General features: G+C 37.1%; 1 protein-coding gene across 5 annotated transcripts in view; it reads left to right on the forward strand.

Annotated features, from left to right (window-relative positions):
* GSK3B (glycogen synthase kinase 3 beta) overlaps window positions 1-20,126 on the forward strand; it is a 228,474-nt gene that overhangs the window by 113,138 nt on the left and 95,210 nt on the right. For 4 of the 5 annotated variants that reach the window (XM_032298954.1, XM_032298956.1, XM_032298957.1 and 1 more), the window contains exon 4: window positions 10,036-10,146. The exons of the other annotated variant lie outside the window; for it this stretch is intronic. In XM_032298954.1, the coding sequence (XP_032154845.1) occupies window positions 10,036-10,146 (111 nt within the window). The remainder of the gene's footprint in view (window positions 1-10,035; window positions 10,147-20,126) is intronic. 5 annotated transcript variants of the gene reach the window in all.

Below are 20,126 nucleotides of genomic sequence, written 5' to 3' on the forward strand. Positions count from 1 at the left end.
CTGATGTAGTGTTTAGTTTTCTTGACTGTAAAGTTACTTTTTTTTTTGGCCCCTTTCCATACTTTATTTTTTGGAAGGAAGTCACTATGTAGAGACTACATCTAAGGTGGGAATTACGCTCCTGTACTTTTTTTCTTTAATGGTGGAGTAACTACTCAAATTATTTGGATTTATTTTACGTAACAGACTTGTCTCTTTTCCCCCAAGTATTAATCTATTTAGTCATTTATTATATCAGTGTGGACTTAACAGATATTTATTTTATTGGTCAGATTGTCCCATCTTTGGCCATTAGGAGTTCTATCAGCTAGTTCCTGTGCTGCTTTAACATACTATCATGTGGGCTTTTTATTTTATTTTAAAGCATGTTTTTGTTTCCTGGCGCTATAAGATACTGGCATGCAGATGTGGCATTTTTAATTTCTTGCTCTTCACAAATCTTAATGCATGAACGAGTGTGTACACAGAATTGTTTTCATAAATGTAATCCCTAGAAGCAGCATTGCTGAATCTAATTGGGGGGCTCTATGTCTTTACTTCTGAATATTAACCCCCTGCCTGCCCAAAAGATTGCATGACTGACTTTAACAAGAATCGTCGTAGTCCATATTGGATGGTGATCCTATTTTAATACTTAGTTTTCTCAGATTGAGTTTTCCAGTTTAATAGATGAAAATTTGTGGCTAATTGTTATCTTTATTACATTTCTTTAATTATGAGTGAAGTTGAGCTTTTTTCTACAGTTTTGTTGGCCGTTCACATGACCATCTGTTCATGCGTAGTTTTATGTTTTCTTTCTTGTTTTTTTTTTTTTTTTATTGGGAAGGGGGTGCAATGGCTCAATCTCGAGCAGCTTCTGCCTCCGGGTTTCAAGCAGTTCTCTTGCCTCAGCCTCTAGAGCAGCTAAGATTATAGGTGTCTGCCACCACGCCCAGCTAATTTTTGCGTTTTTAGTAGAGACAGGGTTTTATCATGTTGGCCAAGCTGGTCTCGAACGCCTGACCTCAGGTGATCCACCCACCTCAGCCTCCCAAAGTGCTGGGATTACAAGTGTGAGCCACCACGCGAAGCTCATATTTCCAGGTTTTCTATTTGAATACTGGTTTTTTTCTTATTGACTTCCAAGTACTATTTGTAGCTTAGATAAAACAAATCAGGCTTTTGTCATGTGTAGTGAAAATAAATATTTATTTGCTAAATTGTCATATTTTTAAAATTGGGTTTGTGTGAGTTTTTTTCTTAAGGCAGTATAGATGTTTTACAGTTCTGTGTAATCAAATTGGCATTATTTTTCTCAATGGCTTAGTTCTTTTGTCTTCCAAGATTTGCAGAAATATCCATGTTTTCTTCTGGCACATTTATGATTTTTCTAAAAAAAAAAAAACCCTTTGGTAATTTTGGTGCTTATTTTGTTATAAGGTGTGAGATAGGGATGAAACTTGCCTTAATCATTGTTGTATGCTAAGTGCCTACCTTTTCCCATTTCCTTCCCACAACCTCTCACGCAAAAGGGTATTCCTAATCCACACACTTTTTACTGTTAGTACTATATTCTCTTCTCTAGCCAGCCTGGCATACCCATCAGAGAAAAGATAGCTATTGTGAAGATTTTTTGCCAGTTGGAATGCCCAACCCAATTCTAATGAGAATCTGGGTTACCGTGATGCTGCATTTGATATCTTATTTCTGGGATCTCTAATATGTTGCATTGCATTCCATTAGGTTTTTATAATTACATCATGATTCTATTTAAAACTGTAGCCTCAAGCCATTTTATTTCCTTGACCTCAGAAGTTATCTGGAGATAAGAGCATCATACTAATATGTTTTCCAAAGATAGGATGGAGTTATTTCAGTTGTTGTTGAGTTGTTGTTACATGTGATCAAAGGTTTATCACTTAAATTTCTTAGTCAATGTGCGGTTTTAAGGTGGAGTTCATAGAGGAGTGGTTATCAGTGATTAGAGAATAGTTTATTAATAAAAATAATAACTTGGAAAACTGAGCCATCAAGAGAAATACTGCCTAAATTATACATTATGGAGTCTTTTTGGAAGTTTCTAAGTAAGATCCACTTTATATAATAGATTTCTTTCAAAGGACTTGTGGCATTGACTCTGTAGCCAGTTTTTTGCAAACCTAGTATCAGTTTTTGGAGGTTGGTAGTTTCTTATGTTAGTGGATTCAGTGTTTTCAGCATTTGCCTCCCAAGCGATACTGTGTGTTCTATTTAATTTTTTTGTTTGTTTGTTTTTTGAGGCAGTATTCACTCGTCACCCAGGCTGGAGTGCAGTGGTGTAGTCTCGGCTACTGCAACCTCCGCCTCCTAGATTCAAGCGATTCTCATGCCTGAGCCTCCTGAGAGTAACTGGGACTACAAGTGCATGCCACTACACCCAGCTAATTTTTGTGTTTTTGGTAGAGACGGAGTTTTACCATGTTGCCAAGGTTGGTCTCTAACTTCTGGGCTCCAGTAATCTGCCCACCTTGGCCTTCTAAAGTGCTGGGACGTGAGCCACCATGCCTGGCCTATTTAGTTTTGAAAGTTTACAATTTGTGAGTATTCCAGCGATGTATCTGATAATCCAGAGGACAGAGATTACATTAAGAAAATAGCAAACCATAGATGTTTCTGAAAATTATGAATGCTAGAAATGCTGAATCCTAGTCTTCTCAAAATACTAGTGTCTTCAGCCTCCTTAATTATGTTTTGCCGGAATCTTCACACAAAACTATACTTTGGAACTGTAAAAATACTGCTATTTTCTGTACACATGGTGTTTGCTAGAGGTGGGCACTGTTCCCTAAGGGTTATTCCCTGTGGCTATTTATTTTACATTAGAACATTTATAAATTTAAGAAGAGGATTTATTGGTGCCTTCATATTTCTCACAGTATAGTAAATTAGAGTGTTCAGCCTATAGCAGACACAGTGTCATTAACCTTCCTTTGATGTATTCTGCTTTTTTAATATTATGAATAAAATATGCTGCCAATAAAGGGATATCATTACTTCCAATGCAGCGTGAGCTATACAAAGTAGAGTGGAATTATCTTCGTTGATTTGAACATAATACTTTTGTTACCTAATGCTGCATGATGTTTTTCATTGGTTGCATCTCAGTGTTGATTCTTTTTGAGTTCTGTTCAGTTACACTTACTTAATTTCCAGATGTATTACCGTCAAGTTTGATCTGGAGTTTCTCTGTCATTTTACATAATGCATTGGTACTTTGATTTTAGTCATAGTGCCTTTGTTAAATTTCATATTGTGAGTTCTATCATTCCAGCCCAATTTCTTTAAATTTTTATTCAGTGTTTCATTTTAAGCCATTCTTCCCAGGTTTGTGTCAATCTTAGGTAGCTGTGTTGAAATCAGAGATTATAAATTGACTGCTAAATCTATCCCATGATGTGTTTTATTTGGCAAGCACATTGTTGTTGTTGTTGTTGTTGTTGTTTTAATCTAGAATGCTTGTAGTTAGTTAAGTCTTGTACTGTGTGATTTACCAACTGTTGCCCCTTACTGTATGACACAATTTGTCTTCACACTTTTACATTTGTTGCTTAGCTGTTAATGGCACTTGCTTTTGCAACCTCTAGTAAAGGAAATCATTTATGAAAGTATTGATTGGGACAAGGAAAGGACAGAGCTTATAGTGGTATAACTACAAACCTCTGTTGAACTTGGAATTCATCATTTAATCTTATATATAGTTTAAATATATAAAGATTAAGTGTGTGTGTGTGTGTGTGTGTGTGTGTGTGTGAGAGAGAGAGAGAGAGAGAAAGAGTGACAGAATCTCATTCTGTTGTTCAGGCTGGATTGCATGGCTCACTAGCCTTGACGTTTTTGGGCTCAAGAGATCCTCCCACCTTGGCCTCCCAAGTGCTTTGGCCATGGTTGTGCACTGCCAGGACTGGCTAATTTTATTTATTTATTTTCTTGTAGAAATGGTGCCTCTCTGGGTTGTCCAGGCTGGTCTCGAACTCAAGCGATCCTTCTGCCTTGGCCTCCCAAAGTGCTGGGATTATAGGCATGAGCCACCAGCCTGGTTCAGTCTTTACATTCTTAACTGTTAGTATGTTTGTTTAGCAAATGAAGTAAAATGGAATTCAATGGTATACACATCTCCAGGTTGTTCATAAATGTGTAATAATTAACCTTGTAAAATGGATCATTAAAATCAAGAAACTTTGTTATTAATAGTTTAAAAAATGCTTTTGACATCTGTGTTAATGACCTTTCTTGTAACCTGAGACTCACCATTCTTTGAATTTTATTTAATACAACAATCCTTTTCACACCAATTGAGCATTGTATTTATTTGTTCTTTATTAGACTTCATTTACTGTGGGAACTGATTATCTCTGAATATTGATCTCTGCATTTTTTTCTTTTAGCCTTCAGCATTACTCTTGCTACCCCTAGTTTTGCATGCCATTTTCTCTCTTTTACTTTATAAGAAATAAGATCATCACATATAACTCATTTAACTTACATTTCTTTCCTTTTCCCTAATACCTAATCACTTATTTTAGATTTAAAGAAAAAATGATATTCTTTTTTTGAGGTTGAAAATAGCTAAACTTTGAGTCTTTATTGTGTGTTAGGTAATGTGTTTAAACAATTTCATGTGGATTATTTCTTACAATCTTATGACAGTTCTTTAAAATAGATACTGTCATTAGCTCTATATTGCGGAAGAGGAAACTGATGCTTAGAGAGGTTAAATAGCTTGCTCATAGTCACGTAACTCCTAGTAACAGAATTGGGACTTCTATATAGTTTTGTGTGACTCATGCTAATCTTACTTCTTAATTACCATGCTGTATAGTTTGTCCATGTTTCTTTCTTCTGATTTTCTAGAATCTTGCTTCCTCAGTTATCCCTTTTCCCTCCTTTTTTTTTTTTATAACTTTATTCTACCCTTGTCTACTTAGCTTACAAATAAATTTGGGTCTTTTTAGCCAGTAAAAAGTGCCAACAAAAGCCCAGCAACAATTCTTCTTTGACTTTGTCTCCCCTTGAATTACCAACTCCCAGTTCTTTCCTTTCATCACTAGAGACTTTGTGAGAATAAACTGAATTAACTGCCTCCTATTCCTCCCCTGCTACCTGCACACTCGTGAACTCAATAAAGCTTGGTTGCTACTGACAGTATGATCTGAAAACTCTTTTTCCAAGAGCATCACTGAACCAAGATATACCAAGATATTAGATATAGATCGAATAACCCCTTTTTTATTCCTCATCTCATCTGCTATTGAAATGCATCACATCTCACCCTTATAGAAACTTCAGCTTTGGATCCTTCATGCAAATCTTTCCTTGCTTTCTTATGCCTCTTAGTTTTTTTCTTCATGTTTGCTGAGTCCGCTTTTATCTGCTTCTTAAATTTAGTGTTTTTCAGGATTTCATACTCAGTCCTTTCCCTACTCTCCTACTTTGCATGTTCTTCTTAGGTGAACAAGTCTATTCTCATGGCTCCAGCTATTGCCTGAATCTCAAGCTGTACTCCATTCTTGCTTCCTGAGTTTTGCCTTGACCTGTGTTTGTAACCACCTGTGTAATATAGCTACCCAGAGTGTTCTGATATTCATTAAGTAAAAGCTCAAATAATTTTTCCTTCAAACCTTTCTACTCTTTTTGATTTCTCTGTCTCATCATGTCCTTAGTTGCCCAAGCTTAAAAACAGTTAAATTAATCCCAATCTCTTTGTTTCTTGGATTCTCTGTTACTCTGATGTTCATCTAGCCAGTATATCCACCCTACCTTTCTCCTGCTTTTAAAAATATCCCTATTGCCTTATTCTCTGATCCAGGCTTTGGACTCTTGTAGAAGGTTTCCAGCTGTTTACCCTGCTTTCATTCTCATCTTGCCAAGTCTCCTCCTCTCCATACCCATTTTCCATAATACTGTTTGAGTTAAAACAGACCTGTTGGTTTGTAATCTAATTTTTTTCTTGAAGCTTTATTGATATAATTGAAAAATAAAAAATATATATTTACAGTGTACAACATGATTTATATACATATGTATTGTAAAATATATAATACTAAATTTTAAAGAAATGCTCATTGCCCCTCAACTTAATTTGGTCAGTGAATATTTACTGAGTACCTACTGTGTGCTAGGCACTATTCTACATGGAAATAGAGCAGTGAACAAAACAGACAAAAACCTTTACCCTCATGGAGCCTCGTCTAGTCAGGGTAAGCAGATACTATAAAATAAACTATGGGGTTAGAAAGTGGTAAGTTTCATTTATAAAGTGGGGAAGGCAGATGGGGGATGTGGAGGTGGAGGAGTGGGTTATAATTTTAAATGGAATGATTAAGGAAAGCCAGCTAAGAAGGTACCACTTTAACCAAAGATTTTGAAGAAGTTGAGACAAATGAGCTTTGAGCATACCTTAGGGGAGAGCATTCTAGGTTGAAGGACTAGAAGCCTTGAAGTTCAGAATTCCTGAATGTGAAAATGTACCATAGGTGTTCAAGAAACAGCCAGGGGCTAGCTTGGCTAGAGAAGAGTAAGCAGTGAGGAGAGCAGTGGAGTAGAAGAATAGAGGACAGAAATAATGAGATGGGTGTGTAGTACATTATAGACCAATGAGGTGGAGTAGAAGAGATACAGTCTAGCTTAACTTGATTTTAGTTGGTAGTAAATTGGAAAGAAATAAGGATAGAAGTAGATAAACCTATTTAGGAGAATATTACAGCAATCCAGGTGAGAGATGACAGTGGCTTAGACAAGGGTTCTAGCAGTGAAAATGATGAGTGGTTGGATCTGGATAAATTTGTAAAGGTGGAACCATTCGTATTTTCTGGCATAAGGATATGAGGGTATATGTGTGGGTATAGGTGTGTGTGTGTAAGTGTAAGAGAGAAGAGGCTGGGAGTTGATTAAGGATGATTGTAAGGTTTTTAGCCTGAGAAATACCAAATACACAGTTGGATATTCTAGTGTAGAGTTAAGGGCAGAGGTCTAGTATATGTGTATTTATTTATATATAAACAGTGTATAGTAGTATTGAACCATTAGACTGGATAAGATTATCAAGGAGGAGTGATTTTAAAGAGCAAAAGAGGTCTGAGGACTAAGTCCAGGTATATTCCGATTTTTTTTTTAGACCGAGTCTTGCTCTGTCACCTAGGCTGGAGTGCAGTGGCACAATCTCGGCTCTCTACAACCTCCGCCTCCTGGGTTTAAGGGATTCTCCTGCCTCAGCCTCCTGAGTACCTGGGGCCAGAGGCACCCACCACCATGCCCAGCTAATTTTTGTACTTTTAGTAGAGACAGGGTTTCACCGTATTGGCCAGGCTGATCTCAAACTCCTGACCTTGTGATATGCCCACCTTAGCCTCCCAAAGTGCTGGGATTACAGGTGTGAGCCACTGTGCCCAGGTGGATCTTCCAATTTTTAAGAGATCAAGGAGAATAGGAGGAAGCAGAAATGGAGGAAAAAAAGAGTTGTTTGTAGAGTAGGATTAAAACTATAAAAATACAATGTCCTGTGACGTGAAGAAGGTGCATCAGTGAAAGGAACATGATCGACTGTTCCAAATGGTAGTGCTAAGTCAAATAGATGAGCAGGTTAAGATGATGCCTGAAAATTGGCTTTGGATTTAGCAACAAGGATATTGTTGATCTGGAATAATTTTGGCATAGTGGTAGTGAAATTCTGTTGAAGAAAGTTTTAGAATAGGAGGAGAGAGGAATTGGAAAAAGTCAGCTTAATAAGAGGAGGCAAAAATATGGTAGTAATTAGTGTGGTTAGCGATATATATATATATTTTTTTTTAAGAGGGAGAAATAATTGCAAGTTTATGTGCTGATTGTAATGTTTCTACATGGAATAATTAATGTAGAAAGAGACAAAAATTTCTGGAGCAGTGGCCTTGAGTAGGAGAAATAGTACAGGACAGTTTTTGTTTTAACATGTATCAGTGTTTGCCTTAGGAAGGAGCTGGGTTAGCTTGTCTCTAGTTATAGAAGTAAAGTAAGAGTATATGAAGATAGATGCTGGTGGGTGAGTGCATGCGGTGATGCAAGCAAGGTCATGTGTTGAGGCTGAGGATAGAGAAGGGCTGTTAGAGGTTGAAGAGGAGAAAAAGGGAGATTAAGTGGTCTAAAAAAGTGAATGGACCAGGAGAGTGTATATTGCTGGACAAATTGATTTTTTTTTTTTTTTTTTTTTTTTTTGAGACAAGATATGGCTCTGTCAGCCAGACTGGAGTGCATGGCATGATCTTGGCTTGTTGCAACCTTTGCCTCCCAGGCTCCAGCCATTCGCCCACCTTCTCCCAAGTAACTGGCACTATAGGTGCACACCACCACACCCAGCTAATTTTTGTATTTTTTGTAGAGATGGAGTTTTGCCATTTGCCCAGGCTGGTCTCAAACTCGTGAGCTCAAGCAATCTGCCCACCTCAGCCTCCTAAAATGCTGGGATTACAGATGTAAGCCATCACACCTGCCCAACAAATTGAATTTTGTTGATGATGTTAACATGAGACCAGTCAGCACAATTAGAGGTTTCTTTGCAGCCACGTTCAGCTCTTTGGTCATAGGCATGACTGGGCAGAAAGCTTAATTCAACTAGGGTTGTAGAAAAACCATAAACTATTTCTTAAATATTTTTGGCTTTCTGGGCTATATAGTCTATGGCACAACTACTCAGTTCTGTCACTGTAGTCCAAAAGCAGCCGTAGACAATATACAACTGAATGGGCATAGCTCTGTTCCATTAAAAGTTTATTTTTAAAAACAGGCAGCAGACCATTTCTGTTGTTTGTTGACTCTTGTGTTAGAGAGAGAGGATAATGATGGATCATGGAATTTAAGCTGGGTAAGGAGGGAAGAGAGGAGAACATAAGTGTGTGGAGTGTAGTGAGAAGGTAGTAGAGTCAATGGCGTGATGTTTCACTATTTCCTGATCTCTGCTATACTCTTACATGACCTTACATTTTGAATATAGTTTTCTTTCCTTGCCTGAAATGCTCCTTTTATACTCTTAGATGTCATCTCTTTTATACTTTTACATCCTCTGCTGTGGCCATTGATATATGGAAAATGCTCAGTAAATGCTGAAAATTGAAATTGTTGACTTCGGTTTGGTAGGTAAGATTATTTCAAATTGGGAGATTGTGAAAGTTTGTTTATCCGCAGTGTTTCCCACTGAGTAACCAATTCTTTGCTTGAACATGGTGATTCTCAACCTTGTTTTCTGCTTCAGTTTACCTGATACTGGTCACATGAACAGGGTAAGGGAGTACCCTACTCCTCTTTCCTACTTGGTGTTCAGTTAGAATGCCTTTCTTTTTCTCCACTGATCTTGGGTTCATGTCTTTATGCTGCTGAGCATGGATATTTAAACATATGACCTGTAATAAGCTTGTGAGTATGGTAACATGTTGCCTTATAGATTATTTTTTAAAATTTTAGTTAATTATAGAAGACAAGTGGTTTTTTTTATCAATTATATACTACCAGGTAACTATAAGATCTTTTTTTGCGTGTGGTGGTTAGAGACATTTTGGACTGTCTAGTCTGATTTTTCATATTGTAGTTGGAGAAACTGAAGCCTAGAGATGCAAGTGACTTGCACACACCAACTAACAGAGCTAGGGCTAGAAATTCATGTTTCTTAGTTTCAGATTTAATACCCTCCCTGCTATGATGATACTTTTCTTAATAGGATATGAGGACATTATCCGCCTAGAAAATACTAAATTTTATGATAGGTGATAGCCTCTAAAATCATGGTAACCAAAATAATCATTTAAAGGTTAATTGGGAATCTTAACAATATTGAAATGACTAGTCATTGGATTATTAGTAAAAAGGTGTGGTTGATTTGTTTTTATGATTATGGTTATATTCTGAAGAAATTTTATATAATTAAAATTGACACATTATGCTTTAAAAATCCGCATAAGTAAATGTATAGAGAATTTACTCTAATTTGAATATTTAAAGACCAGTTTCTAATCCGTTTTGTTTTTTGTTTTTTTTTTTAATATACTCTTTCAGAAAGATGAGGTCTATCTTAATCTGGTGCTGGACTATGTTCCGGAAACAGTATACAGAGTTGCCAGACACTATAGTCGAGCCAAACAGACGCTCCCTGTGATTTATGTCAAGGTATGTAAACACAAAACAATTTTTTATTTTAGAAAACATTTTTTATGAACCAGGGAGAGCCTCTTGCATGTTTTAACCATATTATTGTATTTAATACTCAGGGAGAAAAACTGTAGTGTAGGTATTGTTGGAACTTTGTTAAATCCTTGTACAGTTTTAAAACGTGAAGTGTGAACCTTTTAAAGTTTCATAACTCAGATATTAAAGATATTCTGGTGAATTGCAATGAATATTTTTCACAGACATTTGTAGATGTTATTTCTGCTAGCCATAGTACATTTTTATTTAATTTCTGATATCTTTATTGTGCCACAGACACATAGGAACATATCATATAAAATAGGAACATATCATATAAAATTGTAAAATATAAATATGTTCAAGTTCATTTGTTCATAAATGCCATTTATATATTTCTTGGTATCTGTAGTTGCAGCTTAAACTTTTGGTGGTTTTAAATATGCACTGGGCATTATTTACTTTTTGGTATCTAATATCAGTGCCATCTTGTTTATTTGCTAGAACTCATGCTGGAATAGCTAGGTATTTAGCATAAGTTTTATTAAAGTTTTAGTTAATTATTAGTAACAGATTATTTTATTAACTATGATGTTGTGAAAACTAGTAGTTTGAAAGTTCAGATATCTAAATACAGTTTCTAAATTTAACCCTTTATGGAAATGACTTTAGAAAATAAAATGGCATTGACTCTAAATGTCTTATGGTTAGAGTTTTGGAAGTCTTAATTGTTATAAATTTAAGCTTCACAATAATAAAAGAATTACCTTTTATTGGCTGATGTGCCTTTAATCCATGGGTTTTCTTTTTCTCTCTTGTGAACTTTATTGCTAAGGAAGTCAGATCATTTGACCTATACTTTCTTGGTTTGGACTTTGCTGGATTTCTGTAGTGTAGTTAGTATGTTCTCTGTCATCTTGGTGATTAGATAATTGATAAATATATTTTTGGTAGGTGTTAATAACATTAATAATAGAAGTTCTTTGGGTAGATTTTGCATAAGTTCAAAAATAGTAATAATAATAATAGAAGTTCTTTAAGGGCTTTTGTTAGCTAGATCACTTTGGCAAGGAGTCCAGGATTCCTGATGAAGTTAGTACATGGAATTAAATTCTGATTTCAGTATAATTTTATTTGGGCTTATCAAAACTTGGTTGAGGTTGTAGTTGAACTGATAATAGTAGGAGACTAAAAGAAACCGTTTTCTACTACAAATTTACTGTAGTACTTTATTCAGGTTTTAGAATAGTAGGTCCTATTTTAGATAACTAGCACCGCAGTACATTCCTTTGAACTAAGTCTAGAATAATTTTTGAGCTGCTTAGTTTACATTATAATGATCTGGTTCTGCCTATTCTGTGTCTCTTATTGCTAGTACAGAGAGGTAGCACATTTATGAAGCAGAAGAAACCTAGATTTGGTTCCTGAAGACCTAGTTTTGAGGCTGAAAATTAGTTATATCCTTCCAAATAACTCACTGATCCATTCTCTGCTTAGCTTTCATGTTGGTAAAATTGTACTTCTTTCTTTCCTGCCCACAATATAGCATTTTGGCCTATAAGATGAGCTTAGCATATGAGAAAACATTTGGAGGCTATAACGTAGAAGTAATAGAAGCTCCTCATAATAGATTAAAAGTAACCAGTTTTTTGTTCTACCTCTTTGCTTCAGCCAGTAAATGGTAAATTATTGCAGAATAACCTGAAGCTAATAAAATATTTTATTCCTCTAATAAGTAGAAAAAATGACATAAGTAACTATAGAACAAGACAAAATATATGTATTATGAAGTAGTTAAGAGGCTAGAAATGTCATATTCTTTTTTATTGGCAGAATCTCCTCAGAAACAACAGGAGTATAATGATACCTCTGTTGAAACTACTCTCCAAATTTGCTTATCTCTTTATGATCTGTATTAATCCCTGGTTATGCAGTACATATTTTCCACTACTTCTTAAGCTATGTCAAATGATTTTCTGTTCATATACCTGTCTACAGAAATTTTGCTTATTTCAGGATCTTTACTCATTCTGAACTTTTGTTTTTATTATTGGAGATTTCAAGCATATATAAAAGGAGAGAAAATAGAACAGTGAATCTCCATGTACCCATTAGACAACATCAACAGTTATCAATTCATAGCCAAAATTATTTTATCTATGCCACTTTTTACTCTGCACTCCCTTTACTTTTTTGAAGCAAATTCTAGATATTTTTATTTTCACATGTAAGCATTACAGAGAGAGAGAGTGTGTGTGTGTGTAGAGATATGGATGTTCTTATTTATTTGTTTATTTATTTTTGAGAAGAAGTTTCATTCTGCTGCCCAGGCTGGCACATGCAGTGGCACAATCTCAGCTCATTGCAGCCTCCGCCCTCTGGGTTCAAGCGATTCTCCTGCCTCAGTCTACCAAGTAGCTGGGATTATAGGCGGATGCCACCATGCCTGGCTAATTTTTGTGTTTCTTGTGGAGACCTGGTTTCACTATGTTGACCAGGCTGGTCTTGAACTCCTGACCTCAGGTGATCCGGCCACTCGGCTTCCCAAAGTGCTGGGATTACAGGCGTGAACCACTGCTCCTGACCACAATCTTCTTTGTAAAAAGTAATTAAAACACCATTTTCATACCTATGCAAATAAATAATAATTCATTACTATTGTCAAATACCCAGTTTATGTTTGCCTGTGACATAATTTTTTAATATTTATTTTTATTAAAAAAAAAACTTTTTTTTAGAGATGGGGTTTGACCATGTTGCCAGACTGGTCTCTAACTCCTAACCTCAGGTTAATCACCCACCTCGGCCTCCCAAAGTGCTAGGATTACAGGCATGAGCCACCTCATCCGGCCAACATAATTTTTTTTTAAGTTTATTTTGTTTGAATTGGTATTCAGTTAAGGTTTATGTATTAAGATTGGCTAATGTGCTTCTAATGTTTCTTTTAATCTCTTTTTCTCTCTCTTGAACTTTGTTGCTAAGGAAACCAGATCATTTGACCTATACTTTCTTGGTCTGGAATTTTGCCGAATTTCTGTAGTGTAGTTAGTATGTGCCTCTTCTGTATTTCCTGCAAGTTGATGATTAGGTCACTGATAATTAAATATATTTTTGGTAGGAGTCAAAACTACTTCATTTGTAGTGTTGAGTGCTTTCTGAAGGAAGAACATAATATCTTTCTTTTCCTGATGTTAGTAGCCATTGATGGTCACTGCCTAAATCCGTTAATTCATTAAAGGTTACAAAATGTTGATACTCTGCTGTTATTATTCCTTCTTAATTTATAAGCTGGAATACTTTCATAGGCATTTTTCCCATGTGACCTATTTGTGCCCTTAGATATAGTTTCTGTAAGAAAGGCAGGAAATGTATTTGATCCCTTTCCTTTAGTTACCAAAATTTATAATAATTAGTTCCATAGCATCCTCCATAGGTAACAATGAGGGTTTTGATGTTTGTTTTAAAGTATCTTGCATGTGCCTTAATAATATTTGACAGTTTTCTTGCTTTCTAACATGACAGAGTATTCCAGGTTCATCTTACACATTTATTTCCCAGACTTAGAATCAGCGTTTACTTCAAGAAGATTTTGTTCTTTGAGTGGGAGGTGGTGTTTAGAGACCACAGTCTGGATGCTAGAGGTGCTAATTGTCACAGGGTTGGTTACTGTTTCTGAGTCTTTTTAGTGAACAGAGCTAGGAAATATATGGGTAATTTTCTCCAATGTAATCCATCTTCTTTTTTTCCAAAAATAAATACACCATGAGTTCATATTGATGCTTTCAAATAAAATTGATGAATTTTTACTTAACTGTAATAATCTTATATTTGTATTTCCTTTCTCTTACATTGAAAATTTTATTTCTCAATGATAGCAGTATAATTAATAACTTATTCTACCCAGCACCCTACATAACCATCTTAGAATAACAATTCCAACACTGCTACCACCAGGTAAAAATAATTTAAGATCCAATCACAACTTGATTTTACCCAGTAGATCCCATTAGGGATGAACAGTCAAATTTCTTTATTCTAAAGAAACATTGAGGCCTGGCATGGTGGCTCATGCCTGTAATCCATCATTTTGGAAGGCTGACACATGCAGATCACCTGAGGTCAGTAGTTTGAGATCAGCCTGGCCAACATGGCAAAACCCCACCTCTACTAAAAATACAAAAATTAGCTAGACCTGCTAGAGCACACCTGTAATCCTAGCTACTCGGGAGGCTGAGGCAGGAAATTCACTTGAACCTGGGAAGCGAAGGTTGTAGTAAGACGAGATCGTGTCACTGCACTCCAGCCTGGGTGGCAGTGAGGCTCCATATCAAAAAAATTGAATAATTTCTCTCTGTGTGATTATGCTCCATTAAGCATTTGTTTGTTTCAGTTAACTTTTATTATAGATTGTGGTTTTCTAAATTTTAAAATAAATTTTACTTTAAAATTAATGTAAAATATACATAGTTCAAAGCAAGATCAAGAAAACAAGGTATGTTCAAAGAAGGTTAGCTTTTATCTCTGTTCCCTCTGTTCTGTTCCTTTCCTTCACCAGTATTTTTTTTTAAATGTTCTTAATTTATCCTACCATTTTAAAAAATAAGCAAACTTGAAATTATTCATTTTTACCCTCTTTTATATAAATGGTTACATAAAGTACACATTTTTCTCTTTTTTTCAGTTAAAAATAGAGTTCAGTCCATGTTTTCATGTGTGTATGTGTATCACCTTCTTTATGGCTACCATGTTACTTCATCTTGTGGCTGTATTCTAGTTTATTCATCCATTGACCTATTAATCCACATATTGTTTTCCCTTTGTTTTTTGTTGTTGAGGTTTTTTTGGGTTTTGCTATTAAAAAGAGTTATTTAGTAAACAACCATGTGCACTTAATGTATTTTTGCCAGCAAATATTTGAGCTAGATATCTGGCATTCTGTATTTTAAAATAGAAAATAATATCATTGTACATACTTAAGTTGGCATTCAGAGAGAGAGATCTAGCACTCTCTTCTCCCCATTGTGGGAAAAGGGATGATTTTTTTTTTTAATGTAACCACAGCTCTTTCAGAGGCCAGATCTATTGGCTCTGGGCATTGTTCTTTGGGGACATAGATCTGTTAAAGGTCTGAAAAGATAAAAACAGTGTCTGGAATTGATGAGTTACGAGTTGATCTCCTTAATGTAGTCATTCTACATAGTTTTATTGTAATCCTATTGTATAACAAATGTTAGATTGTGAGAAGGATATAAAAGTAGTAAATGCAAATAACTTTTGTATTTATGAACTTCATCATCTGATAAGGACTTGTTTGATATACATGTTACCAGGATGGCAACTGCATTTCTTTATAATGGCTTTTTACTTTTTCTGGGAGAGTTGAGTATGTTCTGTGAGTAATACACAGGTTAAAAACTTTTTGAGCCCTGGACAAGATGGCCGAATAGGAACAGCTCCGGTGCACAGTTCCCAGCAAGATTGACTCAGAAGGCAGGTCATTTCTACATTTCCATCTGAGGTACCTGGTTCATCTCATTGGGACTGGTTGGACGGTGGGTGCAACACAAGGAGAGCAAGCCAAAGCAGGGTGGGGCATTGCCTCACCCAGGAAGTGCAAGAGGTTGGGGAACTCCCTCTCCTAGCCAAGGGAAGCCATTAGGGACTGTTTCCTGCACTCCAGCCCAGATACTGCACTTTTCCCATGGTCTTCACAACCCACAGACCAGGAGATTCTCTCTAGTACCTACAGAATCACCAGGGCCCTGAGTTTCCAGCACAAACTGGGCAGCTGTTGGGCAGAAACCATGCTACCCACAGTAGTTTTTTTTTTTTTTTTTTTCTCCATACCCATGGTGTCTTGCTGGCACCTGGAATGCCACCAAGACAGAACTGTTCACTCCCCTGGAAAGGGGGCTGAAGCCAGGGAGCCAAGTGGTCTGGCTCAGCGAGTCCCACCCTCATGGAGACCAGCAAGCAAAGATCTACTGGCTTGAAATTCTCACAACCAACACAGCAGTCTGACCTCGACCAGGGTCATTTGAGCTCGGTGGTGGGGAGGGGCCTCTGGCATTGCTGAGGCTCAAGTAGACAGTTTCAACCCCACGGTGTAAGCAAAGCTGCGTGCAAATCTGAACTGGGGGAGCCCAACACACCTCAGCAGCTGCAGGCACTGTCTCACTAGATGTCCTTGCTGAGCAGAGCATCTTTGAAAAAAGATAGTAGCCCATCAGGGACATATAAATAAAGCCCCCACCTTCCTGGGACAGAACACTTGGGAAAAGGTAGTGGGTACCAGTTCAGCAGACTTAAACGTCCCTGCGTGGCAGCTCTGAAGAGAGGAACGGATTTTCCAACAAAGCTTTCTAGCTCTGATAAGGGATAGACTGCCTCCTCAAGTGGCTCCCTGACCTCCATGTTTCCTGACTAGGAGACACCTCCCAGTAGGGGCCGACAGACACTTCAGGAGAGCTCTGGCTGGCATCTGGCAGGTATACCTCTGAGACGAAGCTACCAGAAGAAGGAACAGGCAGCAGTCTTTGCTGTTCTGCAGTCTCTGCTGGTGATTCCCAGGCAAGCAGTGTCTGGAGTGGACCTCCAGCAAACTCCAGCAGACCTGTAGCAAAGGGCCCTGACTGTTAGAAGGAAAACTAACAAACTTTAGAAAGAAATAATTTCAACATCAGCAAAAAGGATATCCACTCAGTGACCCCATCCAAAGGTCACTGACCTCAAAGACCAAAGGAAGATAAACCCACGAAGATAGGAAGAAACTAGTGCAAAAAGGCTGAAAACTCCAAAAACCAGAATGCCTCTTCTCTTTTAAGGGGTCATAGCTCCTCACCAGCAAGGGAACAAAACTGAACGGAGAATGAGTTTGATAAATTGAAACTTGTGTGGAAAACACAGCACAAGAACTTTATGAAGCATACACAAGTTTCAGTAGCCAAATCCATCAAACAGAAGGAAAGATAATCAGAGACTGAAGATCAACTTGATCTTTTTTCACTAATATTGTTTTCTTGAAATAAAGCAAGAAGACAAGATTAGAGAAAAAAGAGTGATAAGAGATGAAAAAAGCCTCTATAAATATGGGATTATGTGACAAGACCAAATCTACATTTGATTGGTGTACCTGAAAGTGAAGGGGAAAATGAAACCAAGTTAAACACACTCTTCAGGGTATTGTCCAGGAGAACTTCCCCAACCTAGCATGGAAGGCCAGCATTCAAATTCAGGAAATACAGAGAACACAACAGAGATAATGCTTGAGAAGAGCAACCCCAAGACACATAATTGTCAGATTCACCAAGGTTGAAATGAAGGAAAAAATGCTAAGGGAAACCACAAGAAAGGCCAGTTACCCACAAAGGAAGACCATCAGATTCACAGTGGATCTCTTGGCAGAAACCCTACAAGCCAGAAGAGAGTGGGGGCCAATATTCAGCATTCTTAGAGAAAAGAATTTCCAACCCAGAATTTCATAGCCAGCCCAACTAAGCTTCATAAGCTAAGGAGAAATAAAATCCTTTATAGACAAATGCCTAGAGATTTTGTCACCACCAGGCCTGCTATACAAGAGCCCCTAAACAAAGCATCAAACATGAAAAGGAACAACCAGTACCAGCCACTGCAAAAATGTACCAAATTGTAAAAACCATCAATGCTAGGAAGAAATTGCATCAACTAATGGGCAAAATAACCAGTTAGCATCATAATGGCAGGATGAGATTTACACATAACAGTATTAACCTTAAATGTAAATGGGCTAAATGCCTCAATTAAAAGACACAGACTGGCAAATTGGATGAAGAGTCAAGACCCATCAGTGTGCTGTATTTGGGAGACCCATGTCACATGCAGAGACGCACATAGGCTCAAAATAAAGGGAATGGAGGAAGATTTACCAAGCAAATGGAAAGCAGAAAAAAGTAGGAGTTGCAATCATAGTCTGATAAAACAGACTTTAAACCATCAAAGATCAAGAGAAACAAGGACATTACATAATGGTAAAGGGATCAGTGCAACAAGAAGAGCTAACTATCCTAAATATATATGCACCCAATACAGGAGCACCCAGATTCGTAAAGCAAGTTCTTAGAGACCTACGAAGAGACTTAGACTCCCACACAATAATAGAGGGAGACTTTAACACCCCACTGTCAATATTAGACAGATCAACAAAACAGAAAATTAACAAGGATATCCAGGACTTGAACTCAGCTCTGGACCAAGCAGACCTAGTAGACATCTACAGAACTCTCCACCCCAAATCAACAGAATATATATTCTTCTCAGTACCACATCACACATGTTCTAAAATTGACCACATAATTGGAAGTAAAACACTCCTCAGTAAGTGCAAAAGAATGAAAATCATAACAGTCTGTCAGACCACAGGACAATCAAATTAGACCTCAGGATTAAGAAACTCACTCAAACCTCACAACTACATTGGAAACTGAACAACCTGCTTCTAAATGACTACTGGATAAATAACAAAATGAAGGCAGAAATAAAGATGTTCTTTGAAACCAATGAGAATGAAGACACAACATACAAGAGCCTCTGGGACACATCTAAAGCAGTGTGTAGAGGGAAATTTATAGCACTGCATGCCCAACAGAGAAAGCAAGAAAGATTTAAAACTGACATTGTAATGTCACAATTAAAAGAACTAGAGAAGCAAGAACAAAAAAATTCAAAAACCAGCAGAAGACAAGAAATAACTAAGATCCAAGTAGAACTGAAGGAGACACACAAAAAACTCTTCATAAAAATCGGTGAATCCAGGAACTGGTTTTTTGAAAAGATCAACAAAATAGGTAAGACTGCTAGCTGGACTAATTAAGAAAAGAGAGAAGAATCAAACAGCTGCAATAAAAAATGATAAAGGTGATATCACCACTGATCCCATAGAAATAGAAACTACCATCAGAGGATACTGTAAACAACTCTACACAAATAAACCAGAAAATCTAGAAGAAATGGATAAATTCCTGAACATTTACACTCTCCCAAGAATAAACCAAGAAGTCATCGAATCCTTGAATAGACCAATAACAGGGTCCGAAATTGAGGCAGCAATCAATAGCCTACCAACCAAAAAAGTCTAGGACTAGATGGTTTCACAGCCAAATTCTACCAGAAGTACAAAGAAGAGCTGGTACCATTTCTTCTGAAACTATTCCAAACAATCCAAAAAGAGGGAATCCTCCCTAACTCATTTTATGAGGCAAACGTCATCCTGATACCAAAACCTGGCAGAGACACAACCATAAAAGAAAATTTTGGGCCAATATAGCTGATGAACTATAATGCAAAAATCAAAAATACTAGCAAACCAAATCCAACAGCACATCAAGAAGCTTATCCATCACGATCAAGTCAGCTTCATCCCTGGGATGCAAGGCTGGTTCAACATACACAAATCAATAAACATAATTCATCACGTAAAGAGAACTAAAGACAAAAACTACATGATTATCTCAATAGATGCAGAGAAGGCCTTCAACAAAATTCAACAACGCTTCATGCTAAAACTCTCAATAAACTATATATTGATGGAATGTATCTCAAAATAAGAGATATTTGTGACAAACCCACAGCCAATATCATACTGAATGGGCAAAAACTGCAAGTATTCCCTTTGAAAACCGGCACAAGACAAGGATTCCCTCTTTCACCTCTCCTATTCAACATAGTATTGGAAGTTCTGGCCAGGGCAGTCTGGCAACAGAAAGAAAGAAAGGGTATTCAAATAGGTTAAAGAGGAAATCAAGTTGTCTCTGTTTGCAGATGACATGATGTTTAGACGCAGTGGCTCACGCCTGTAATCCCAGCACTTTGGGAGGCCGAGGCGGGTGGATCACGAGGTCAAGAGATCGAGACCATCCCGGTCAACATGGTGAAACCCCATCTCTACTAAAAATACAAAAAATCAGCTGGGCATGGTGGCGCGTGCC

The sequence above is a fragment of the Sapajus apella genome, unplaced genomic scaffold (assembly GCF_009761245.1).
Source record: "Sapajus apella isolate SASKATOON/1434 unplaced genomic scaffold, GSC_monkey_1.0 scaffold40, whole genome shotgun sequence".
Lineage (NCBI taxonomy): Eukaryota > Metazoa > Chordata > Mammalia > Primates > Cebidae > Sapajus > Sapajus apella.